Source organism: Carassius carassius, chromosome 24 (genome assembly GCF_963082965.1).
Source record: "Carassius carassius chromosome 24, fCarCar2.1, whole genome shotgun sequence".
NCBI lineage: Eukaryota > Metazoa > Chordata > Actinopteri > Cypriniformes > Cyprinidae > Carassius > Carassius carassius.
Window position 1 is genome coordinate 14643760 of NC_081778.1, and position 23258 is coordinate 14667017.

The window sequence follows — 23258 nt, forward strand, 5'->3', positions numbered from 1 at the left end:
TGAGCACCCAAGGAACGAACTGTGTGAACCAGTACTTACTGTGAGCTGTAATCAGCGAAGAGGTGAGAGCAGAACCAAGCTGAACTAACTGTGCCTGTGTGTCCCAGCCGTTGCCTGTGGAGAAAGAGAAAGAGCCCGTTGCCTGTGGAGGAAGAGAAAGAGAGTGAGCACCTCGAGAACGAACTGTGTGAACCAGTACTTACCGTGAGCTGTATTCAGCGAAGAGGAGGAAGAAGGAGGGCGCTACGGATACCTAAGACTCAGGCCGGGGCCCGAGTCCTACGCCCCGGATCCCCGTGGCCCCCTTGCTCCCTGACCTCTTCCCGGCCATAGCCCATCTGGAGGGTCGAGTCAGAGTTTAGTTTTAATTGCCCTTTCCCTATTCCCCAAGCTATTTTTAAATATTTAAATAAAGATTGTTTTATCACTTACTTGTTCTCGTGTTGTTTGGCCATTGGGTCGGGTTTGGGGACCTCCTCGAGGTGGAAGTTGAGAAGGGGTGTGGCTTAGTTAAAGCATAGCCAGCCCCTGGGTGTGACAGATTTGGCGTAGTCGGCAGGATGGAGTTGAGAGGGTCATCGCGTACGCCAGCCGGAGCCTCCACCCAGCCGAGAGGAACGATGCGAACTATAGTTCTTTCAAATTGGAGCTGCTGGCGTTGAAGTGGGCCCTAAGTGAGAAATTTAAAGACTACCTCTGGGGTGCCAAGGTGACGATCATTACAGACAATAACCCCTTAGTACACTTGCAGACGGCGAAGCTGGGAGCCGTGGAGCAGCGGTGGGTGGCCCAACTGGCCAACTTTGACTATCAACTACAGTACCGACCAGGGCGTGAACACACGAACGCGGACGCCCTCTCAAGGCTGCCCGAAGCGGAAAGCCCCGGAGGGGCCAGCCCGGAGGAGGGCTATATGGTAGGAGCAGTAGAGGCACCAGGCAGCAGACAAGAGGCCGTGCCTGAGAACTGGGGATGGGATCCCCGTCGGTGGAGGGAGAGACAGGCCAGGGATCAAGATGTGCGGCTGGTAAGAGAATGGCTGGAACAGGGCCGACGGCTGACGCCAGCGGAGAGGTTAGCCCAGACGGATACTGGGAGGAGGCTGCTGGGGCAATGGGACAGGCTGGAGCTGAGAGATGGCGTTTTGTGCAGAAGGGTCAGTGACCCGAAGTTGGGCGAAGAAGTACGCCAGATCGTGGTACCCGCAGATGAGGTAACGGCTTTAGTTTCGGCGTACCACAACCAGTTGGGGCATCAGGGACAGGAGAGGACCGTGTCCCTGCTTAGGAGATTCTTCTTTTGGCCCGGGCTAGAGGCATCGGTGCACGCCCTAATTCAAGCTTGCCCGAGATGCATATTGTTTAAGTCCAGACGGGAGGTCCGAGCGCCAATGGTACCCATCCATGCGAAGGCCCCCCTTCATATCATGGCTATGGACTTCTTGACACTGGGCCGACCACGAGATCGCTACCAGAACATCTTGGTAATAACGGATTTGTTCACAAAGTACGCTTGGGCTATCCCCACCCTCGACCAGACTGCAACCACCACCGCTACAGTTTTATGGCGGGCCGTCTTCCAGACGTTCGGATGCCCGGAGTTTCTGCACTCCGATCAAGGAGCCAACTTTGAGTCCAGGGTAATTAGAGAGCTATGCCAGTTGTACGGTTGCACGAAAACTCACACCACTTCGTATCATCCTCAGGGGAACGGCGGCTGTGAGAGATTCAATCAGACCCTATTGGGGCTGCTGGGGACCTTGGACCAACAACGGCAGGACGATTGGGTGAGTGCCTTGCCAAACCTCCTACAGGCCTATAACAACAGTATACATAGTACTACGGGTTACGCTCCCACTTACCTGATGTTTGGCAGACACATACGAATGCCTACTGACCTGGTCCTAGGAGTGATAGCCGACCAAGAGGAAGCAAGTGTAACGGAGTGGGTGGGGCGCCATCACCAGCGCTTGCATTTCGCCTACGAGCAGGTGTCGAAAAGGATACAGACGGCAGGAGAGAAAAGTAAGCGGTTGTATGATCGGACTGCTAGAGAAGCCCCTCTACTGCCAGGAGAGAGGGTGTTGGTGAGAGATAATCGGCGGCAGGGGAAGGGGAAACTGAGTGACCGTTGGGAGGCCACCCCTTATGTAGTCTGCCGGCAGCAGAGGCCGGGGCAGCCGGTCTATACCATCCGGCCAGAAGGGAAGTCAGGCCCCGACCGTGTGGTGCACCGGAACATGATTCGCCCATGCCCTAACTACCCTGAAGCCGTGGAAGAAGTCCCCACGGAACCTGTACCAGCGGCCCCCTGGATTGAAGGTTGGGCTGTGGTACCAGGGAGACCCGTGGTGGCACCACCCCCGATCGCCCCGAGAGAACCAGAAGCAGCCCCTGAACAAGCTGAGCCCGATTCACTAGTGAGACGATCCCAGCGAGAGAACCGAGGCCGACCCCCTGCCCGCTATGGGGAGTGGACAGCCCGAGGACGTTCTAGGGACTAGAACGGATTGGCGGGGGAGGATGTCACAAGGTGACGATCTTTAGGGGCGGAACCAAAATTCGGGAAGTTTGGTTCCGCCCGGAAGCGTTTCCGCCCGGACCGGAAAAAATAGAACACCGGAACTTCCGGTAGCGCCGTAAGAAGGAAAATCAGGGAATTCGATGCACCTGTGCCTAGTTAGGGACAGCGGTTGGTGATTGGAGGATACGCTGGACAAGGCAGTACTTAAGGCCAAGTTATTTCACAGTCTGGGAAGCTCTTTTTGGTGTGTGTGAAGCACTGGGTTGTGCCCGTCTTGGTACGCTGCTGGTAGCTGTCTAACTCTCTCTCTCCCTCAGGCTGGAATTGTATGATTGTGAAGACATCGCGAACCTTAAAGGTTGAGAAGTGAACAGATTATACGGCGAACTGAGACGACGTGAAAAAGGGGATTGGAAGTGGCATTGATGTGAGTACTAAGAGCCAGTCGAAAGTGCCCTGTATATTGACCTGGCGTTGTGTAGATCTCTCCAGGAGGAGGAGGGCGGCCCTACCCCTAATATAGTGTGGTGGGAGAGCCGAAGGAATACTTATTGAAGTAGTCACAACGACGACATCACTAGCTAGGCCGCATATTCCATCGCCAGATCCGAACCAAGCGAAGTGAAGGAAGACGGGTGTCCTTTCCGTACACTGAGTGTGGTGGGTGAGTCTTCGTGCTGTGAAAACCTATAATTTTGACGTGGTGCTGTATATTGCTGTGGGCTGCTGTGTATTGCCGTGTGTCTTGTCAGATAAACCCCCGCCTTCACGCACTTCGGCGTGGGAGGACAAGGAGATTGCTGGTCCTAGCCTAGTTCAGTACAGTATATGTTGTGAGCGTGCTTCAGATCTCCGGAGATAGCACGGTACGCTGTGTCCAGCCCAGAGGTGAAAGCCATCCAAAGCAGAGTAACTGTGTTTTGTGTCCAAGTTGATACCTGTGGAGAGGAAAGGAAAGAGAGTGAGTAACACAAGGAGAAACAGAGGAAACCTGTACTTACAGTGCGCTGTGTTCAGCCCAGAGGTGAGAGCCATTCAAAGCAAACTAACTGTGCTATTGTGCCCAAGTTGATACCTGTGGAGAGAAAAGGAGAGAGAGAGTGAATAACACGAGGAGGAATAGAGCGAACCCTGTACTTACAGTACGCTGTGTCCAGCCCAGAGGTGAAAGCCATCCAAAGCAGAGTAACTGTGTTTTGTGTCCAAGTTGATACCTGTGGAGAGGAAAGGAAAGAGAGTGAGTAACACAAGGAGAAACAGAGGAAACCTGTACTTACAGTGCGCTGTGTTCAGCCCAGAGGTGAGAGCCATTCAAAGCAAACTAACGGTGCTATTGTGCCCAAGTTGATATCTGTGGAGAGAAAAGGAGAGAGAGGGAATAACACGAGGAGGAATAGAGCGAACCCTGTACTTACAGTACGCTGTGTCCAGCCCAGAGGTGAGAGCCATTTAAAGCAAACTAACTGTGCTATTGTGCCCAAGTTGATACCTGTGGAGAGAAAAGGAGAGAGAGGTGAATAACACGAGGAGGAATAGAGCGAACCCTGTACTTACAGTACGCTGTGTCCAGCCCAGAGGTGAGAGCCATTCAAAGCAAACTAACTGTGCTATTGTGCCCAAGTTGATACCTGTGGAGAGAAAAGGAGAGAGAGAGTGAATAACACGAGGAGGAATAGAGCGAACCCTGTACTTACAGTACGCTGTGTCCAGCCCAGAGGTGAGAGCCATTCAAAGCAAACTAACTGTGCTATTGTGCCCAAGTTGATACCTGTGGAGAGAAAAGGAGAGAGAGAGTGAATAACACGAGGAGGAATAGAGCGAACCCTGTACTTACAGTACGCTGTGTCCAGCCCAGAGGTGAGAGCCATTCAAAGCAAACTAACTGTGCTATTGTGCCCAAGTTGATACCTGTGGAGAGAAAAGGAGAGAGAGTGGGTAACACGAGGAGAGACTGAGGAAACCTGTACTTACGCCGCTGCCTGTGGAGAAAGAGAAAGCGAGTGAGCACCCAAGGAACGAACTGTGTGAACCAGTACTTACTGTGAGCTGTAATCAGCGAAGAGGTGAGAGCAGAACCAAGCTGAACTAACTGTGCCTGTGTGTCCCAGCCGTTGCCTGTGGAGAAAGAGAAAGCGAGTGAGCACCCAAGGAACGAACTGTGTGAACCAGTACTTACTGTGAGCTGTAATCAGCGAAGAGGTGAGAGCAAAACCAAGCTGAATTAACTGTGCCTGTGTGTCCCAGCCGTTGCCTGTGGAGAAAGAGAAAGAGCCCGTTGCCTGTGGAGGAAGAGAAAGAGAGTGAGCACCTCGAGAACGAACTGTGTGAACCAGTACTTACCGTGAGCTGTATTCAGCGAAGAGGAGGAAGAAGGAGGGCGCTACGGATACCTAAGACTCAGGCCGGGGCCCGAGTCCTACGCCCCGGATCCCCGTGGCCCCCTTGCTCCCTGACCTCTTCCCGGCCATAGCCCATCTGGAGGGTCGAGTCAGAGTTTAGTTTTAATTGCCCTTTCCCTATTCCCCAAGCTATTTTTAAATATTTAAATAAAGATTGTTTTATCACTTACTTGTTCTCGTGTTGTTTGGCCATTGGGTCGGGTTTGGGGACCTCCTCGAGGTGGAAGTTGAGAAGGGGTGTGGCTTAGTTAAAGCATAGCCAGCCCCTGGGTGTGACACTAGAACTAGCCAGTCGTCGAGGTAACGGAGAATGCGGATTCCCTTCTGCCTGAGAGGGAGAGAGCCGCATCCATGCACTTTGTAAACGTGCGAGATGCAGAGACAGCCCAAAGGGGAGGACCTTGTATTGGTAAGCCACACCCTCAAAGGCAAATCTCAAGAACGGCCTGTGACGGGGGGGCTATCTGGATGTGAAAGTAAGCGTCTTTCAGATCCAGCGAAAAGAACCAATCCCCTGAGCATATTTGTGAGAGGATTTGTTTCAATGTGATCATTCTGAAGCGCCGTCTCATGAGGGCACGGTTCAGATGTCTTAAATCGAGGATGGGGCGCAGCCCGCCATCCTTCTTGGGAACTAGAAGTAAATGCTGTAAAACCCTGAGTCGCGGTGCACTGGGGGAACGACTTCTATAGTTCCCTTCACCAGCAGATTTTCTACTTTGGCACGAAGAACGTGAGCGTTTTCATTGTGCACCAATATGGTGACCATCCTGCGAAAGCGTGGTGGTCATCGTGAACTGAAGGAAATAGCCGTGTTTTATTATTCCCATGACCCAATCTGATACCCCGGGAATGGCTTGCCATTGTGAGGCCCGGATGGACAGAGGTTGGTTTAACTTGTGTTTGTGCAGCACTAACTTGGGCCGGGGTCCCATGCGTTTAGGGAACTGAAACCGTCTGGTGGCCGAGCGAGAACGGTGTCGGGGCTCGGATTCCACAGGCTGGGCAGCGGCGGTAGCAGTGGGCACTTGCTTGGGAGGCTGACGAGTCGGCACCTGTCTGGGGCGACTGGCAGTGGCAGATGAAGCGCGCTTTGGCAAGAAGTGTCGCATCGCCTGGGACGACTTCTGTGCCTCCGTGAAGAGTTCAGCGAAGCCTTCAATCGCTGGACCGAAGAGGCCGCTGGGGGAGATCGGCACATCCAGGAACTGGGCTCTGTCAGCATCCTTGATCTCCGTGAGGTTAAGCCACAAGTGGCGCTCCAGGACGACCAGGTTAGCCATCGAGCGCCCTATAGCCTGTGCAGTGCTCTTGGTAGCACGCAGTGCCAAGTCCGTTGCACTTCTCAGCTCCCTGAGCGTGGCGACATCCGGGCCAGACTCATCAGTGGTGGCGAGAAGTTTGTCCTGGAAGACTTGTAGCACTGCCATGGAGTCGAGCAACGCGGCTGCTTGCCCTGCCGATGAATAAGCACCCCCGGCGAGCACAGACGTCGTACGGCAGGGTTTCGATGGATGGTTGGCCTTGGCTTTCCATCCAATAGCCGTAGGTGGGCAGAGATGCGCTACCACAGACTCGTCCAGCTGCGGCAATCACTTGTATCCTCTCTCTTCAGCGCCGTCAATCGAGGTGAGGGCAGATGAAGATGAAGTACGCAAGCGCGCTGAGTAGGGGGCGCGCCATGATTTTGTAAGCTCGTCGTGGACCTCTGGGAAGAATGGGGCGGTTCTCTGACGAGGGGCTTGCTGGCGCCCGGCAGAAACCATTCATCCAGACGGCTACGAGATGGTTCCTTTGGAGGAGACCATTCCAGACCCAGCTCATCCACTGCCCTGGAGAGAACGCGGATAAGTTTGGCATCCATCCTGCGTTTCATGCAGCTGGGTTCAGATAACAACGAGGGGTGGGGTCCAGCGAGCCTGACAGTTCCTCAGCATCTGAAGCAGCTAGAGACATGCTGTCCTCTAGCAGTTCCTCCTCAGTCCCTCCAAACATGACCAGATCACTCACGGCAGCTGAGGGACGTTGGTCTGGCTGAATAAAGACTGGGGAATCCCCTCTGGGCGGAGAAAACGAGGCACGTGGGGGCTGAGCCGGCGTGAGCTCGCCTTCATCCTGTTGCTTTAATCCACTGCCACGCCTTTTCTTCCTTGCCGGCTCGCGGGAGGAAGAAAACGGGAGGGCGCGAGAAGCGAGATCACTCTCTGAAAATAAAGCGATTCTCGAGCACAGAGAGGCGATATTCATGTTCTCACAATGAGAAAAGGAATTCCCTGCGAGTGCTGCGTCAGCGTGGGGTTTCCCCAAGCACGCGACACACTCGCTGTGCATCAGCGTGCAGAGGGGCTCTGCACGAGCTGCAATGATGAGACGGCATTTGAAACAACGCCGTAGAAAAGGCTCTTTTAGAGAAATTTGCTCTTTCAATATATCTCACCGGATGGCCGCAGGGAAGCGATGTATCTGCAGCGGGGACCGGCAGTCGCATTCCAGTGCGAGGCATGTCAACGGCAAGCAGTTCAGCGGAGATCAGCGAAGCGATGTGACGTCGTCGCTGAAGGAGAAGAAATCTGAATTCCTGTGGCGAAGCAGCCAATATTTAGCCAGATCCCCCGCCCATTTTGGCGGGCTTTGGCGGGCTTCGCTGCCATAGGTTCATGCTGCCGGGCAATTGGTTTGTTTTTATAACACTGCACAAACCATTGGCCGTGCAGTTTCACTGCGTGATTGAATAAGGCTTCAGTTCAGGAGAAAAAAGGAGTTTTTCCCATAAGCATCTTCGACGCAGTACGAGTGAAGTATTGAAAGGGAACCAAAATTTAAAATGTAATACAAAATATTTAAAGGTGCCATAGAATGCAAAAATCACTTTTATAACGTGTTTGAACACAGTTGGCCGCAGTGTGTGAAAATAACCATCCTATAATGGTAAAAATCCACCCACTCATTGTTTTATAATTCCAAAGAAATCATAAACACTCTCTACACAAGCTCTCTGCCCTATTAGCATATATGCAGCCCAGAGTGAGAAGCTGCGGTCCGCCATTACTGGTCTCTTGCTGTAGCTGCTGGAGATAATATACTATACTATACTTTGTTCTAACATTTTACCCCAGACTGCCTCACAAACGAGGGTCAGTTCACTGCTGGAGTTGTGCAAAGATTGCTTCAGAAAGAGGGATCGATACCAACACTTCATGCGCAAATGTCCAGACAAAGTAAGAATCACGCATCATATTTTGATTTCCAAAAAAGCTTCTTGGCTCTCTGTAAGGCTTCTGTTGCTAAAGTTATCATTGTCTCTGCCTGTTTGCACTAATGCTGCCTTTATGTGCTACGAGAATGATCGTGTGAATAGGAATGTGATAGTTAGTGATAGATAGTGTTTGGAAGCAATGTGTGAGGTCAGTAACACAATCACAGTAACACCTGTCTGCCGCGAGCATGAACTTGAAGCTCCACACTAGGGGTGGGCGGATCAATCTAAATATCGATAGTATCGATGTCAACACTGGTATTGGTATCGGATCAATACAATTGTAATTGAATCGATATTTTAATTTAAATATCTTGCATCTACGTTCATTATACTTGTGTCTTCTACCTCTACAATCCTGAACAAACGCTGCTTTCACATCCGGGCCCACTTTGCTGCTACTCCCCCTCCTGCTGCTCTGCTGTGAGTCGTTGTTGTGTCGTCACGTGACTCACTGACACAACGAACAGAGTGAGAGCGAAGCTGATAGCACATTGAAGTCCAGAAGGGGGGCTCAGGGAATGTAATTGCACAGGTATATTTGTTTTGTTTGTTCTTCAGTAATAATTGTGTGCAATTTATTTGATTTGCTTTTAAAACCAGAAAAAAGGGAGAGATTTTTGTCATTCTTTATTATTATTATATTTTTTTAAAGGCTGTAAAGAAGTCATTCTACAGTGCCTATTAACTTATAATTTTGTGGACCTCAATACATTAATAAAAAAATATTGCCTAAATAATTGATCATTCATTCACCTCAAACATAATGACAGACCTACTGCTCTCCCCTACACAAAGTAAAAAGTATCGTATTGGTATCGGTATCAGCAATACTGACCCTATATGTATTTGGTATCGGATCGATACCAAATTTTGCAGTATCGCCCACCACTACTACACACTCATCTGAGAAGGGAGCAGCAGGGTTGCCAGCTCACAATAAAACCCTCCCACGGACATGAAAAGCAACCCGTGGCAAAAGTATTAAAGTAGCCTAAGTCCGCAGGAAATCTATGGACTTGGCAACAGTGGAAGGGAGGCGGGAGCACCAGCTTATTTTCATTTAAAGGGGACATACACATAAACAGAGCGTTTTGGCTCATACCCTAAAAGTGGCAATTTCAAGAAGCTATAAAAATTATCTGTGTTGTATTTTGAGACAAAACTTAACAAACACACCTTAGGGATATCAGAGAACAATTTAAAATATTGAATCAATGAATTCTATGGCACATTTAAAGTGTAATATAATTAATGCATGAATACCTTATTTCATCTTTCACCCAGATTCATGGAATATAAAAGGTGCATTTTTGATGAATATACTAGCTACTCTTTTCAAAATAATGAAAGTGGATGAGGATTTTTTTATGCTTTAAAGTGATACAAAACCCCCATAAAAATATAATAAAGAGGTCAAATCATGCACAATATTAGGTACTATAATTTAAGGCATTTTATTCAATTATGCTGTATATATTTTTTTCTGATAGAGAGAGCTAATCTTTTCCTCTGCTTGCACTAGTAGTACTGCCGTAACCTTTTTTCTAATTAAATTTATACATCAGAAATGTTCTCCTGAGAGAGAGAGAAACTGGGATATGAAGGAGGGGCAGCAAGGGAAAGGAAGAGAGAATGCTGAAGATAGTGAGAAATAGAAAGAAAGAAAGAAAGAAAGAAAGAAAGAGAGAGCCAGAGCTGTAACAGAACAGCCTGGAGTCATTTGAGCGCTACTAGAAGACATCAGGAAACATGGATTTAATCTTTGCTTTCCACATCCCTTCACTAGAAAGATAAAAAGAAGGAAATAAAACACTAGGAATGAAATGAATATAGGAATAGCCACAGGAGAAAGCAGCAAGGATCTTTGCAATTATATGTGAAAAGAAAAGGTGAATATGACAGAAAAAATGCAGTTCCTAGAACGCTTAAAGCTTACAACATGCCTAAGCTCAGACTTTTGTTTACAAAGTAACTTTTTATTGATGCTTTTTTTGGGTCTTTTACTCTTCCAAAAAAAAAGGAAATATTGAATTATAATGTAGTAATCCCTAAATTCCCTACATATATGTGTGTGTATATACAATACACACATTAAAAACAATATTTGAAATATAAAAGTATTTAAAAATGTACTGTAAATGCAATTTATTGCCTTCAGTGTCACAGGATCCTTCAAAAATCAATATGTTAAAGGGATTTTAATATTTTGAATATGGATATTCTTCTTACAAATACACACTGATTCGCTACAGGAGGCCTTTGTTCACCCACCGGAGCCATGTGATGCACTTTTTTTCTTTTTATGAATGGGCGTTTCTTATTTAACTTCTTTTGGACTGATGCATGCAACACCTGCTGAGTGGCATTAAACAGCTTGAAAGATCAAAGACAATTCTTAATAATAAAACTCCAACTGGATTAGTCTAAGAGAAGAAAGTCATATACACCTAGGATAACTTGAGGGTGAGAAATGTATGGGCTTTTCATTTCTAGGTGAACTAACCCTTTAAGTCAGCATTAGATGATGGTAAAGATAATAATGTAAAAGTGCAAAGTGAAAGTGAAGTGACATTCAGCCAAGTATGGTGACCCATACTCAGAATTCGTGCTCTGCTTTTAACCCATCCAAAGTGCACACACACAGAGCAGTGATAACACACACACACTGTGAACACACACCCAGAGCAGTGGGCAGCCATTTATGCTGCGGCGCCCGGGGAGCAGTTGGGGGTTCAGTGCCTTGCTCAAGGGCACATAAGACGTGGTATTGCAGGTGGAGAAAGAACTGTACATGCACTCCCCCCACCCACAATTCCTGCCAGCCCGAGGCTCAAACTCACAACCTTTCGATTGGGAGTCCGACTCTCTAACCATTAGGCCATGACTTCCCAAATGAGCATTACATACAGTATATCTGATGACTGAAAAAAACAGTGTGGAACCAGAGCATCATGCATCCCTTAGAAAGTTTATTATAAAAAAATGTGATGATATGGCACTTTCAACATTCCTCTGTTTTTATGAATGGTTTGACATATGAACTAATGATGTGAAAGAGTTTGGGGTGGAAAATATGTGATGATATGGCACTTTCAACATTCCTCTGTTTGTATGAATGGTTTGACATGAACTAATGATGTGAGTGAGTTTGGGGTGGGGCTACTTGTTTTTTCAACTAATGGCAGAAATGACAAACTTCCCCTTTAATGTGAATAACCAGAGACAAACACAGAATATCACCAATGGCATCCTACAAAGACAGATGTTATATAAATATCAAATAACACATAATGCTTAGTCCATGGTAGTCTTTAGTCTTATCACATTAAGTATATTGATAATGTTCTTGCTATGTGCTGCACGACTAAACAATCAATTGCGTTACGCCAATCTATTGATACAGGGTCAAAGGTTATAACCTGTAAACCACTAGAAATTCCAGCTAGTCACTCACGATTGCCATAATCCATATGATCGGGTTTCACTGAATCAGTCTATTGATTATGTCAATAGAGGCTTTTCATCTGTGTTCAGGTGCGTCTGTGGTCCCCTTCATGTTTATAGGCAGTGAATAGGAATAGACCATTTGTTCAAAGCATTTTGGTGAGGTCTGTGTGAAATGTTAACTAAGGCACAATGGTTTCACTTCATTAGAAGCCAGAGTCTTTTACATAATATTTACAATGTCGAATGCCAGCCTCTGCATGGAACACAAGCACATCCAGTTGGAATGTTGAGCAAGAGAGTGACAATGCTGAAAGTCTTTTTAGTTTTGATTAGAAGAGAAAGTCCAAGTCCAGAATATTGCTAAATGTTGGCACTGGCAGTGGTCGATGCAGTCTGAGGATGGAGAATGGGTGTTATTCCGGGGTCGAGTTTAATCTCACAGGACTTTTGAGGGAGGAAGGGCAGGATGGAGAGTCTGCAATGTCTACAGTATTTACCCCCATCTTTTTCAGTGACGATTCATCCGTGACAGAGATGGAGCGAGTGTAGCTGGGTCGCTTTGGAGGAGCAGAGTCTGGGAAGCAGAGAAGAAAATCAGTTTTTGTCACAAGTGCTTCTGATTTACCATACCATGTTTCAAAAGTGTTGTTAGATGAGTCATGATGACTTCCATATTAATAATGAAGTAGCATCTGCTGATTAAACTGTAACAGTTGTGATGCAGTATACAACGTTCACCAACAGAGGGCAGTGTGGACACTGAGAGAGGACAGTGAGTTCACATTGTTAAATCTACATTACATTTACATTTATTCATTTGGCAGACACTTTTATCCAACGCGTGTATTCAAGCGGTACATTTTATCAATTGCTCTATTTTTCTTGGGAATCGAACCCATGACCATGGCGTTGCTAGTGCCACACTCTAGTTTAAGTTACAGGAAAGCTTAAATCTGTTCACACTCAAATTTGAATATGGACATGTTATAATGAAAACGAATTAAAAATACTTTTGGTTCTACAATATTTCTAGGCCATTAATGAAACAACCAAATTTTTTGATACATTCTGTTGATTTTGCCATGAATATAGCCATTGCTGCTGATATGATTTTAAATCATAAATAAGTAAATAAGTTCATTGCTAGTATTATAATTTCAGCATACCTGTGCAGGTAATGTCACTATTGAGTTTACTGTTGGTTTCCTCCTGCTGTTTTTTCTCGTACTCTCTCACTTGCTCGAGTGTCATTCCTGCATGCACAAATATTGGTTATGCATTTACTGTGTATTTGTGAAGAATTAAGATAGATGACGTACATGTCGAGTACCAAACAAGGGATCAGGATTCTTGTGTGTATAACAGAGCATGTGGTTAATTATGGTAATGAAGCATTGCAATACATCTCATTTACCATGCCACTCGTCAATCCATGCCACCGCCTGTCTGTGTCCCACCAACAGAATGTCACGAATGTTCTATGATGAATCATAAACATGCCACAATATGACAGATGATGGGATTACATGACTAAAAAGCATGATGTAATGCATGGGATGTTATGGTCAGTACCCTGTGAATGAAGTCCTCTGTTCGCCCCTGGAAGCCATAGACCTCAAAGCTACAGGAGACTCTCTTGTAGGAGCACATGATGGGTTTAGTGGTGTCCCTCCAGCCTTCCCCTAGGGGTCCCCGGCCTGTTTTCTGTGACACCCAGTTGCTCAAATCCTGTTTGTTTTAAGAACATACACATTACCTGCTGAGAGAGCGGATCATTGTTTGTTCTTGCATGTGTGTGTGTGTGTGTGTGTGTGTGTGTGCATAAATTACTATCCGGGGTGACATTACATTTCACAGTGGATCATGTGGTGACCCATTTTTAAAGCGTTAGAGGCACAAATCTCATTCTTTTGGTAGTGAGACCGTTTAGATATGTTTGATTAAGTATTATCTTAAATGAACATGAATAGGGGGCAGTATTATATTTTGGTATCAGAACTGTTTTAAATGAGTGGTTCTGTTTTTAACAATGAAAATCTTTTACTACATGAGCTGGAATTGATATTCAGTTAATTGTCATACAAGCTGTTATGAATAATTAACTCATTTTAATTAGCAGAAATGTAATATTTAGATGTTTCACTGTTGGTGCATGCATGATTGTCTCCTGTTACAACAAGTGTAAAATTTCCTTAAAATTGTGACATAAGAATTAACATAATTTGGACCCTTTTAAAGCTTGACAAGTGAATAATTTGACCCCCCCCCCCTCAATATTTATGCAAATTGTAATGTTGATTTAATTTATCAAGTTTAGACATTTAACTTATATTGTAACAATTGTCAAAAAGTAAAAAAAAAAAAAAAATGTTTCTATTATTAAGAAATAAACGCTTAGTAACTAAAAACCAACTTTTGGTCATTAACTAGCTAGCTACTACTTTTACCTAATTAGCATTGATTTATTATTTTAGCAATTTGTAATAATATAATATAATATAATATAATATAATATAATATAATATAATATAATATAATATAATATAATATAATATAATATAATATAATATAATATAATATAATATAATATAATATAATATAATATAATATATCCCTACTTGGTGTATCTCAGCTTTCTTTTCACTGAAAACTATTCCTACTTTTACCTAATTAGCATTGATGTATTATTTTAGCAATTTGTAATATAATATAATATAATATAATATAATATAATATAATATAATATAATATAATATAATATAATATAATATAATATAATATAATATAATATAATATAATATAATATAATATAATATATCCCTACTTGGTGTATCTCAGCTATTTTTTCACTGAAAACTGTAATCCTTTGGATTTGTCTTATTCCTAACTTGGCATATGACAGCAATGGATCTGAGGCTGCGGATGACTGAATATAAGAGTGTAACATGGAAACATGCTTTCCTCTGATGTATTGTTTTGTCCACTGTAAAAGCAGCAGATTCAAACGAACTGTGTCTCTAAGTAGAGCACACTTAGGAATGAGGTTTTTATCTGATGCTTGTCTTGTGGTTTTTGCTTCTGTACTTGTGTGCACTGACTCATATCTCTGTTGTGTCATTTAAATGCTAGCTTTGAAGACATTTGCACTGCTGAAGGGCGTAAAGACCAGAACACAGTACACTCAATGCTTATTTGTGAGTCAAATTTGTTCACCATTCTGATCTGAACTGGGAATTTAATTCCAATTCAAACCTTGATCGATGTTGTTTTTAATAAAATGCATAATTCATAATAATTTAAATTATAATTTATATTTAAATTAATAATAATACCATTTCATTCATAATAATTAAAAATATATTATAAATAATTTAAAACATTAAATTATATTAACAATGCTACTTACATTGTTTTCTGAAAACAGTGCGACTGAACATTTTTTTTTAAACAAAACAAAAAACAAGAAAACAAGTCCAGTGTGGAAAGATTTAAAAATTTTTACTGTTTGATTCTGCCTTTTATATGTAAGTAAACCAGATAAATCACAACTACTTTTCTGTTGATTTTAATACACTAACGATATAAAGCCTGTTAAATAATTTAGATAAAACAACACGATGTCTTTAATGTCACCTTTAATATTTATCTCAAAAATATAATTTGGTCTTTATACTTATAAATATATAATTGCTTTATATTTTAGGAAGGGAGTCTCTCTCAAGGGGATCATTATATTTAGTGCATACTTTGCATCATAAACTTTGAAAACCCCTGTTGTATGTAAAAAATAAAACATGTTTTAATGTTTGTTTTAATACGACATGTATTTTTTTTGCCTACATACAGGGAGATAAACAGGCCTAATTAGTCAAAATGTATTATTTATTTATGTTTTGATGAAACTTGTGTTGTACTAATGAAATTCCTCTAATGTAGATTGCTGTTCCATACATTCTTCTTCCTGCCATTCCAATTCAAATCCCAATTTAGTGTTCTATGGCATGTTGGCAATTCAACATTCTAACTCATGAAATGAAAATGAGCCCATTTTGACCCAACCCAGATTTTGTTTTGCAATGTATTTATGCTTATATGAATGTATATTTACCTCAGCCTTCTTATAATGCTTGTCAGGGATTGGATCACTCAAAATATCTAAAAAGCAGACACTGTCCTTTGGAGTGAGGTCATCACCAAACACCTGCACAGGAAACATCAGACATAATGGTCAGACAAATCCAACGATATCCCAAAGAACACGCTGCTTTCTTATTCCAGCGAGTCCGTAATGTCCAAGTGAAAAATGACACTGCAACTTAAAGTTTTGTTAACAGAAAAATACAAATGCACCAACTTCTGCAACTGATTGAAGACAAGGCGAAGTTGTTTCAGTGCTCTGAGCGATCTTCATATAAAATACCACACAATGCAACCGGTTAAACATTCTGTAGCCCATTACAGAACCTTGACACAGTACATAACAGAAGACCGTAGGGTGTAAGCAGAGACTCTGAACTAATGCAAAAAAAACGAGAGTGCAAAATCAAGCCTACTATAGGCAGAAGTACTAAATTATGCAAACTACTGCAGGCCAGCAGAGAAAGAAAGCAGATAACAAGTCTTAACTTAAACAAAGGTTTCCTTGACTGTGCAGCATTGCAGGTGCTTTTTGCACCTGCTGGAATCTAAGAGAATGATAAAAAAATAAGCAATTAAGAAAATAAGAGGGGTTCTCTATTTTGTTTCTCTGTTTTAAACACTATTTTTAGTCTTTTTAAGTTGTTTCGGTTAAAAAATAATGTAAGTAATTTACAAATTCCTGCTATTTTTCTCCTCTTCTTTCTTGTTTGTATTTTTTATCTGCAGTCTCCTCGTGAGATGTTGTAATGTTTACTGTTCCTCTCGTCTGATGTGATGAGTTGCACCAGTATTATTTTCATTTGCTTGATTGTGCTGGAGTTTCTGTGTGAATGTGCCTGTATGCAAAACGGATATCTTGTTGTTCATTTAGTGTTTGTGTAATACACTCTCTGAAAAAAAAGGTACAAAAGCTGTAACTTTTTCAAAAGGTACCTCTTTGTACAGTGTTATTTACCCCTAAAGCGTGCACTTTAGTACCTCAAAGGTACATGTTAATACCTTTTGAAAGGGTACTGTCCCAGTGAGTTTTTTTTTTTTTACTTAGAGTGTAGTATAAATTTAAGTGTAAAGTATGCGAATGAGGGTGTGTCTGCTGCTATATGTGGTGAGAAAGTTGGGTAAGTTGGAGGAAACCGTATCAATTACAAAGTATCAATAACAAAACTCTCCCACCATCTCCCTCACACTTTCTTTTTCACAGGCAGACTTGGTCGTAAATCTTTGAGCCGCTTTGTGGCAAGTTGGATCTTGTTTAAGTTGTATTTTTCATTTTTTAATAACAGAGAGCACTCCGGGGCACAATTGCCTCTCTCTCTTTCATTCGGTGCATGCAGACAAACACACTGCAAACCAGTAATAACTCAACTCATCACAGTAAGTACTAAGTAAAAACTCTGAATGACAACACGGCTAAATAAATTGTCTGTTTGTTCAGGAGTCTCTCATTACCTAAAGGACAGCTGGAAAAAAAAGTTTTTACAATCTAAAACTTATGCAGTTATTAGTGCACTTTTGTGGTTATTGATGTATGGAATGACCTTGGTGCGACTCATGAGAGTGTATTTCCTGAGAACTGCAATTTTCCCCATTAAGCCCCATTAAGAAACCAGAAACATTTGATGTCATGGTAAGAAGATATTTCAAAACAGATGCACAGTTTTAAAAGTCTGGCTGGTACTGATAAGATGAAGATTATTTTAAGGGTAGTGGCTTATGGCCGACATAAAAAATTCAGCAGTTTTGTCAAAATGAATACAATATAAAAGACTTCAAACTCAAATAATTTAAATTCTAAATTAATTAACAAAATAATATTGAACAGTACGAAAAATGGATATTATTATTAGTTTTTTAAATTTGCTAGATTACGGTGTTTAAAATTAAATAAAATAATTTTTAAATAATTGTTTAATTATTTGTGTTTTTAAAGATTAACATTGAGTGTAAAAATGTCATCTAAATGTAGAAACCTGAGAAATGTCTACTCTAATATCTAACTGTATCTCTAATATTGTCCATTATCAGATATTGATACCAATATATTTTGCATTACTATATATATGATATTAAGACCACAAATAAAAATAATCCAATTTGCATACTTGTTAATGAAATAATTTCGTTTCAGAAGGGCAAAATAAATTGCCGTTTTTGAAAGAAGTTTCTTATGATCACTAAGACTGCATTTAATTAAATAAAATACAGTAAAAACAGTTCGGAATATTTGTACAATTAAAAATATATTTTAAAATGTAATATATTCCTGTGATAGCAAAACTGAATTTGAGTCTTGACCCCAATCTTCTGAATTGTAGAGTAGCTGCACTGAGCACCAAAAATACTAAATGTGGTATTCATTAACTGAAGGCACATAACAGTGAGTTCTGGTTTAAACTGCCCTCTTGATTTAAATACAAGAGTCCTAGTTTTGCTACACATGTCTGAACAAAATGACCTATACCAGTTTGAGGCCCTGCTTTAGAAGCATTTGTGTCTTATGTCACAGGAGGAAGGTGGAGTGTTTGGATCTTGCCTGAATGTTACTACTGAGTGATTCAGAGACAGACACAAGTACAATGACTGTTTACAAGGGCACGGGAGCTACGTGTGCTGCTGATGAATCGTCCTCCTTTAAGAGGATTATCTCCTGTAAGAACACACACTGTGTCTGAGTGTGAGTGTGTGTGCATGTGTGTTGCCATCTCTCACTCACATTTTCACTGCAACCGTTGTCATTCTTAAAGCTCGTCTCAATCCTGACATTGAACCTCGGTAGGAAGGAACACTTTTGGAAAGAGTAAAGGGAAAAGGGGAAAAACGAGAAGGAGAGAGAGAGAAGTGATTATGTTGTATGCTCAGTGAGCCCAGAGCAAACTGCATGAGTTTGAGCTGACATCTGAGAATACTTACCGTGTACTCTATAGTAAAACACCAGTGGACGGAGAAGGAGAGAGGAATGCAGAGAAGAAATATGGTGTTATGTCACAGCTGGTGCATTGAACAGACAAGATGGATGTACGTGCCATGTGATGGTACGTTAATATTCAAACACTGGTGTATTTATTATAACATAATGCTTAAACTGACCTGTTATGGTGTAAGGGTAGAAGTTCCAGGCAGTTTCCGTGATATAAAAAACCATGGGAACAAACTTTCTTATCCAGGTTGGCAGTTTGCTGAACAGAGACAAAAAGGGAAACATGAGAACATTCTTTGACACAAGAGACATATTAAACAAAGACATAAACGGCGCGGGCTTAATGGATTTCCATGTGGGTATATGCTAGTTAGTGCTAATTTGGCTAGTATAATGCAGTAATGCACCATGCAGTGTAACAGTTGAACTTAGCTTGTGATCACAAGGAAAACTCTTAAAATTGATCATCCTTTGAAATCTTTCTTTTGAAGTTGGTTGTCAAAAAAAAAATCTTAGTAGTTTCAAAGACTAGAGCAGTGTTTTATATTTCTCTATGCAGTGTATTTGGACACTTCTGTTAAAGGCCTACTTATTAAAGATGTGCGTTATAAATTATGTTCAATTTGTTACCATTAGTTAATGTTTTACTCTACAACTGGTATCACGAACTCACAATGAACAATACTTTTACAGCATTTATCAACCTAGATTAATGTTAATTTCTACATTATATTGATTGATGTTAAATTCTACTATAAATTTTCAGCATTTCAAGTTGTACGGAGCAGTCGTGGCATAACGGTTAGAGAGTCTGACTTGTATTACGTTAAGATGTCAAACTGCTGTCACAATAGCTATACGGCTCACTTCCAGAGGTGTCTGGTGCCATCTGTCCCTTACAAAAACACAGTCAGAGTCCAAAAGAAACCCCACTACAGAGAGAGAGAGAGAGAGAGAGAGAGAGAGAGAGAGAGAGAGAGAGAGAGAGAGAGAGAGAGAGCGAGAGAGATAATGAACTCAGAACTGTAAGATAAGGCAGCACAGACAGCGCTTCAGATTTACAGCCTGAGGAACTGAGTGATGGATGGATGGACAGAGGATGAGCAGAGAGGGGTGGAGAAGAGAAGAAGTAGATCATTCACGGTCAGCTAGTTGTGTCAAGCACCACGCGTTCTCACACTCTCTCTTTCCCATTCCTAAAGTGACAGACTTTTCCACAGCGTGTCCCGCAGAACAGCACATTCCCACCAAACAACTGCCATTACATTACAATCCTTGGACGGTCGTTTCTTGACAATACAAGTTAAATTATTCTTAATTACAATGCAGCAGTTCTGCATGATGTACTTGTAAACAGCATATAATGATCTCGTCTGTGGTAATATCAGCATTTGAATTAGACTCACATGCTCCACGATAAGATTTATTTGACCATTAGGAACTAATGCTCTGCCCTTTTGGTCTTTGCTAACACATTAATGGCTTGAAAAATTTGTTTTACTGCTAGAGGTGCAGTAATTCATATTCACAACAGCATCTAATGACTGAGTGGCAATTACTATAAGTGTGTGTGCATGTTAACGGCGTGGGATGATATCAGACTGAATGTGTGCATGATCTTCTGTCGGACGGTTATGCTGATGTGTGTTTCTGCTTGAAGCCCGACAGGAAGAGAGAAGGTGTTTTTGGAGGGATAGTGAGTGATGGACGGAGCTCCTCTGAATGTGTAAAGGTGTTAGCTGCAGTCATCAATAATACCTGATCGCTGGCACGATGGAAGATGGGTGATGTCAACCATGAAAGAAACATGATTGCTTATGCATGCGTGTGTGTGTGTGCGTGCGATCTCACCTGTTGAGGTAGATACGTTTCTCTGTCATCTGTCCGGCTCCATGTTTGGGGTCTGTGCAGGGTTCATTACGGACGACCTCCACCCCTTCGCCTCCCCCGCTCTGCTCACTGCTGTGCTTGCTGATCATGTATAACTGGCCGATCTTGTACTTTGGAAGAGAGAAAGAAACTGCTGACCTCTGTTTGTGACCTCACATGTTTCAGTTATCTTTTTTTTTTTTACTTGTTTTATAGCTGGGTTGAGCAAAATTCTAAGAAATGACTAAATCGGCCATATGAATGTTAAATTAGAATTTAAATCAGAATAACAGGAAGTTGAATTCTCATAATTCAAAGAAATGTATCCAGTGTAAGTTTTGAAACAAAACATAATATATAATAGATATATATTTCTGGGTTCAAAGCTGTCAAATTAACACAGTAAGCCAAATTGTTTATATATATACAGTACAGGCCAAAAGTTTGGACACACGTTCTCATTCAAAGAGGTTTCTTTATTTTCATGACTATGAAAATTGTAGATTCACACTGAAGGCATCAAAATCAGTCATGAAAATAAAGAAAACTCTTTGAATGAGAAGGTGTGTCCAAACTTTTGGTCTGTACTGTATATATATATATATATATATATATATATATATATATATATATATATATATATATATATATATATATATATATATATATATATAATTATTTATTTAAATTTAATGTGTTATTAAGTAAATTGGAGCTTAATAGGAAATTGTTCTTCAATATTGATTCATTGAATGTAATATATAAATATAACATCTATAAATTAATAAGTAATTAAATGAAATTGCATAAAATTTCCATATGTGCTGTTTTGCTGTAAGGCTTTGATTATTAGTGTAAAATAACATTTAGTTGTATGTTATAATATGTGCTAACATGAAAATGCAAAAATGGTTACGGGTATTTTTTTCTGAAGTAATACTAACTTAAAATGTCATGTTTTTGAAGCTTTTGAGAATGTCTTCCATGATCCATGATATGAAATACAATATTAATGTATAATATTAAAATATACATAATGCAAAATATTATGAGCAATTTGTAATAACATATTTTTTAAAATACATTCAATTCACATATTTAAAAAGGATTATTAACACAATTCTGAACTTAATGAGTTTCAAACGCCCATAAATACCAAACACTTCCACTGAAACGTCACTCTTTGTCATAGAGTCTCATCTGCCATATGTTTTGTTTTGTTCTCTAAGACTAAAGTGTACTGGATACATAATGTTTCCCGTATTTTCTCCTGCAAATCTGAGATGGCAGCACTGACAAGGTTCCCGCTCTTTTCAGACTAATTCTTTTGAAATCTGTTAAAGTGAAAACTCACTCCAACAATCATTGTCACCGATGATGATGACAGACAGAGACCTTGTGAGGCTTGGAGAAAAAAGCTGTCTGTACGCAAAACAGAGCTACTCCAGAAAAAGGGGGTGGTGCTCCTGTCTGGAAACTATGCGATGTAGTGCTGATGTAGACCATAGACAAATTCTGAGGCAGACTTTAGGTCAGGTGTGCTTGTGTGGACTTGTCTGATCCGAACGAGCACAAGTTGGCTACTCAAAGGTGAAACATAGACAGCCTAAACTGCCCCTGACCCCCTTGTAGAATTTCCAAGCTGTTCGTGGTTAAAGGCCTTTGTGTTTTGTTCCTAGCCTTGAGGTGAACAACTCACTCCTGCCTTCAAAATGAAAGGACGTAACTGGTCAGACCCGTTTAGGTAAAGAAAACGGCTGAAATGGAGACATCAATAATACAAAACAACCCAGAGACATGTACACAGAACTACATTAAGGTTTCATCTGCGTAAACAGAGTGGAATAAAAATCTTTTTATGGTTTGCTTTCATACACACTAATCATAGGGACAGCTGCTGCACATGCAAACATATGGACGCACACGCAAACATGTTAAAAGTTACAAACTTACCTCATCAACAGTGAGCGGCATGCATATCCGGTATTCTTTCATCAACATGGTTTGGTTTAAATGGGCTTTGTTTTATCCTTTTGTCTTTCTTTTTTTCTGTTTCTCTTAAGTGTCTGTTTCCTATTTTCAAACTGTGTCAGCGTATGAAACTGTCAAGCGGTTTCCGTAAAGTGGTGTTGCACCCTTCTTCCTCTCTCACTTTACTGATGTCAGAGCTGGTCCTGTGAAACGCTGTGTTTATTTTATTGTGCTCATAGTCTCTCTGTCTTTTGTCTGTCTTTCCTTCTTTCCTGGCTCTCTGTGTCATGAATGTACGCGCTTCCTTGGCATTCAGTTGTTCCGTTCTGTTTTTAATTTATGTTTTAATGTGATATTGCAGAAAAAAACTGAAGCTTCCTCTCTCTACTTCTGTCAGAGAAGAAAACAGACTGCAGTTTTTATGTGTAACCTTGCCATGTTCTTAGCCCCGCCTTCTTCCCCTCCCCGCTTCTCTGTTCTGTGTGCAGTCTTTTCTTGTGTACTTATCTTTATTCTTTCTCTCCTCCCTCCTCTACATGATTTTACTTTACTCAGCTGATTTTCCAGCACAATACAAGCTCTCCATCTGTTTCATTTACTGTACTCACAATCCTAGTTTCATTTCCTCTCTCTAGTTTTTGTCCTGCTCTCTTTATATCTCAGTATAAATTCACTTTGGCCCAGAATAAACAATCACACTCTGTTTACAATACAAAATGCACTGATCTGTAGT

At 41.7% G+C, this 23258-nt stretch overlaps 1 protein-coding gene across 1 annotated transcript; it reads right to left on the reverse strand.

Annotated features, from left to right (window-relative positions):
• Positions 1-11255: 11255 nt before the first annotated feature.
• Positions 11256-22939, reverse strand: LOC132102888 (cytoplasmic phosphatidylinositol transfer protein 1-like). The gene is made up of 10 exons (XM_059507596.1): positions 22508-22939; positions 20537-20685; positions 18856-18944; positions 18679-18686; positions 18482-18553; positions 15737-15829; positions 13201-13356; positions 13043-13106; positions 12795-12881; positions 11256-12202 (listed from the first exon to the last, which is right to left on the reverse strand). The coding sequence occupies exons 1-10, from the start codon at positions 22553-22555 to the stop codon at positions 12042-12044; spliced, it is 927 nt and encodes a 308-aa protein (XP_059363579.1). The 5' UTR covers positions 22556-22939; the 3' UTR covers positions 11256-12041.
• Between the last annotated feature and the right edge of the window lie 319 nt (positions 22940-23258).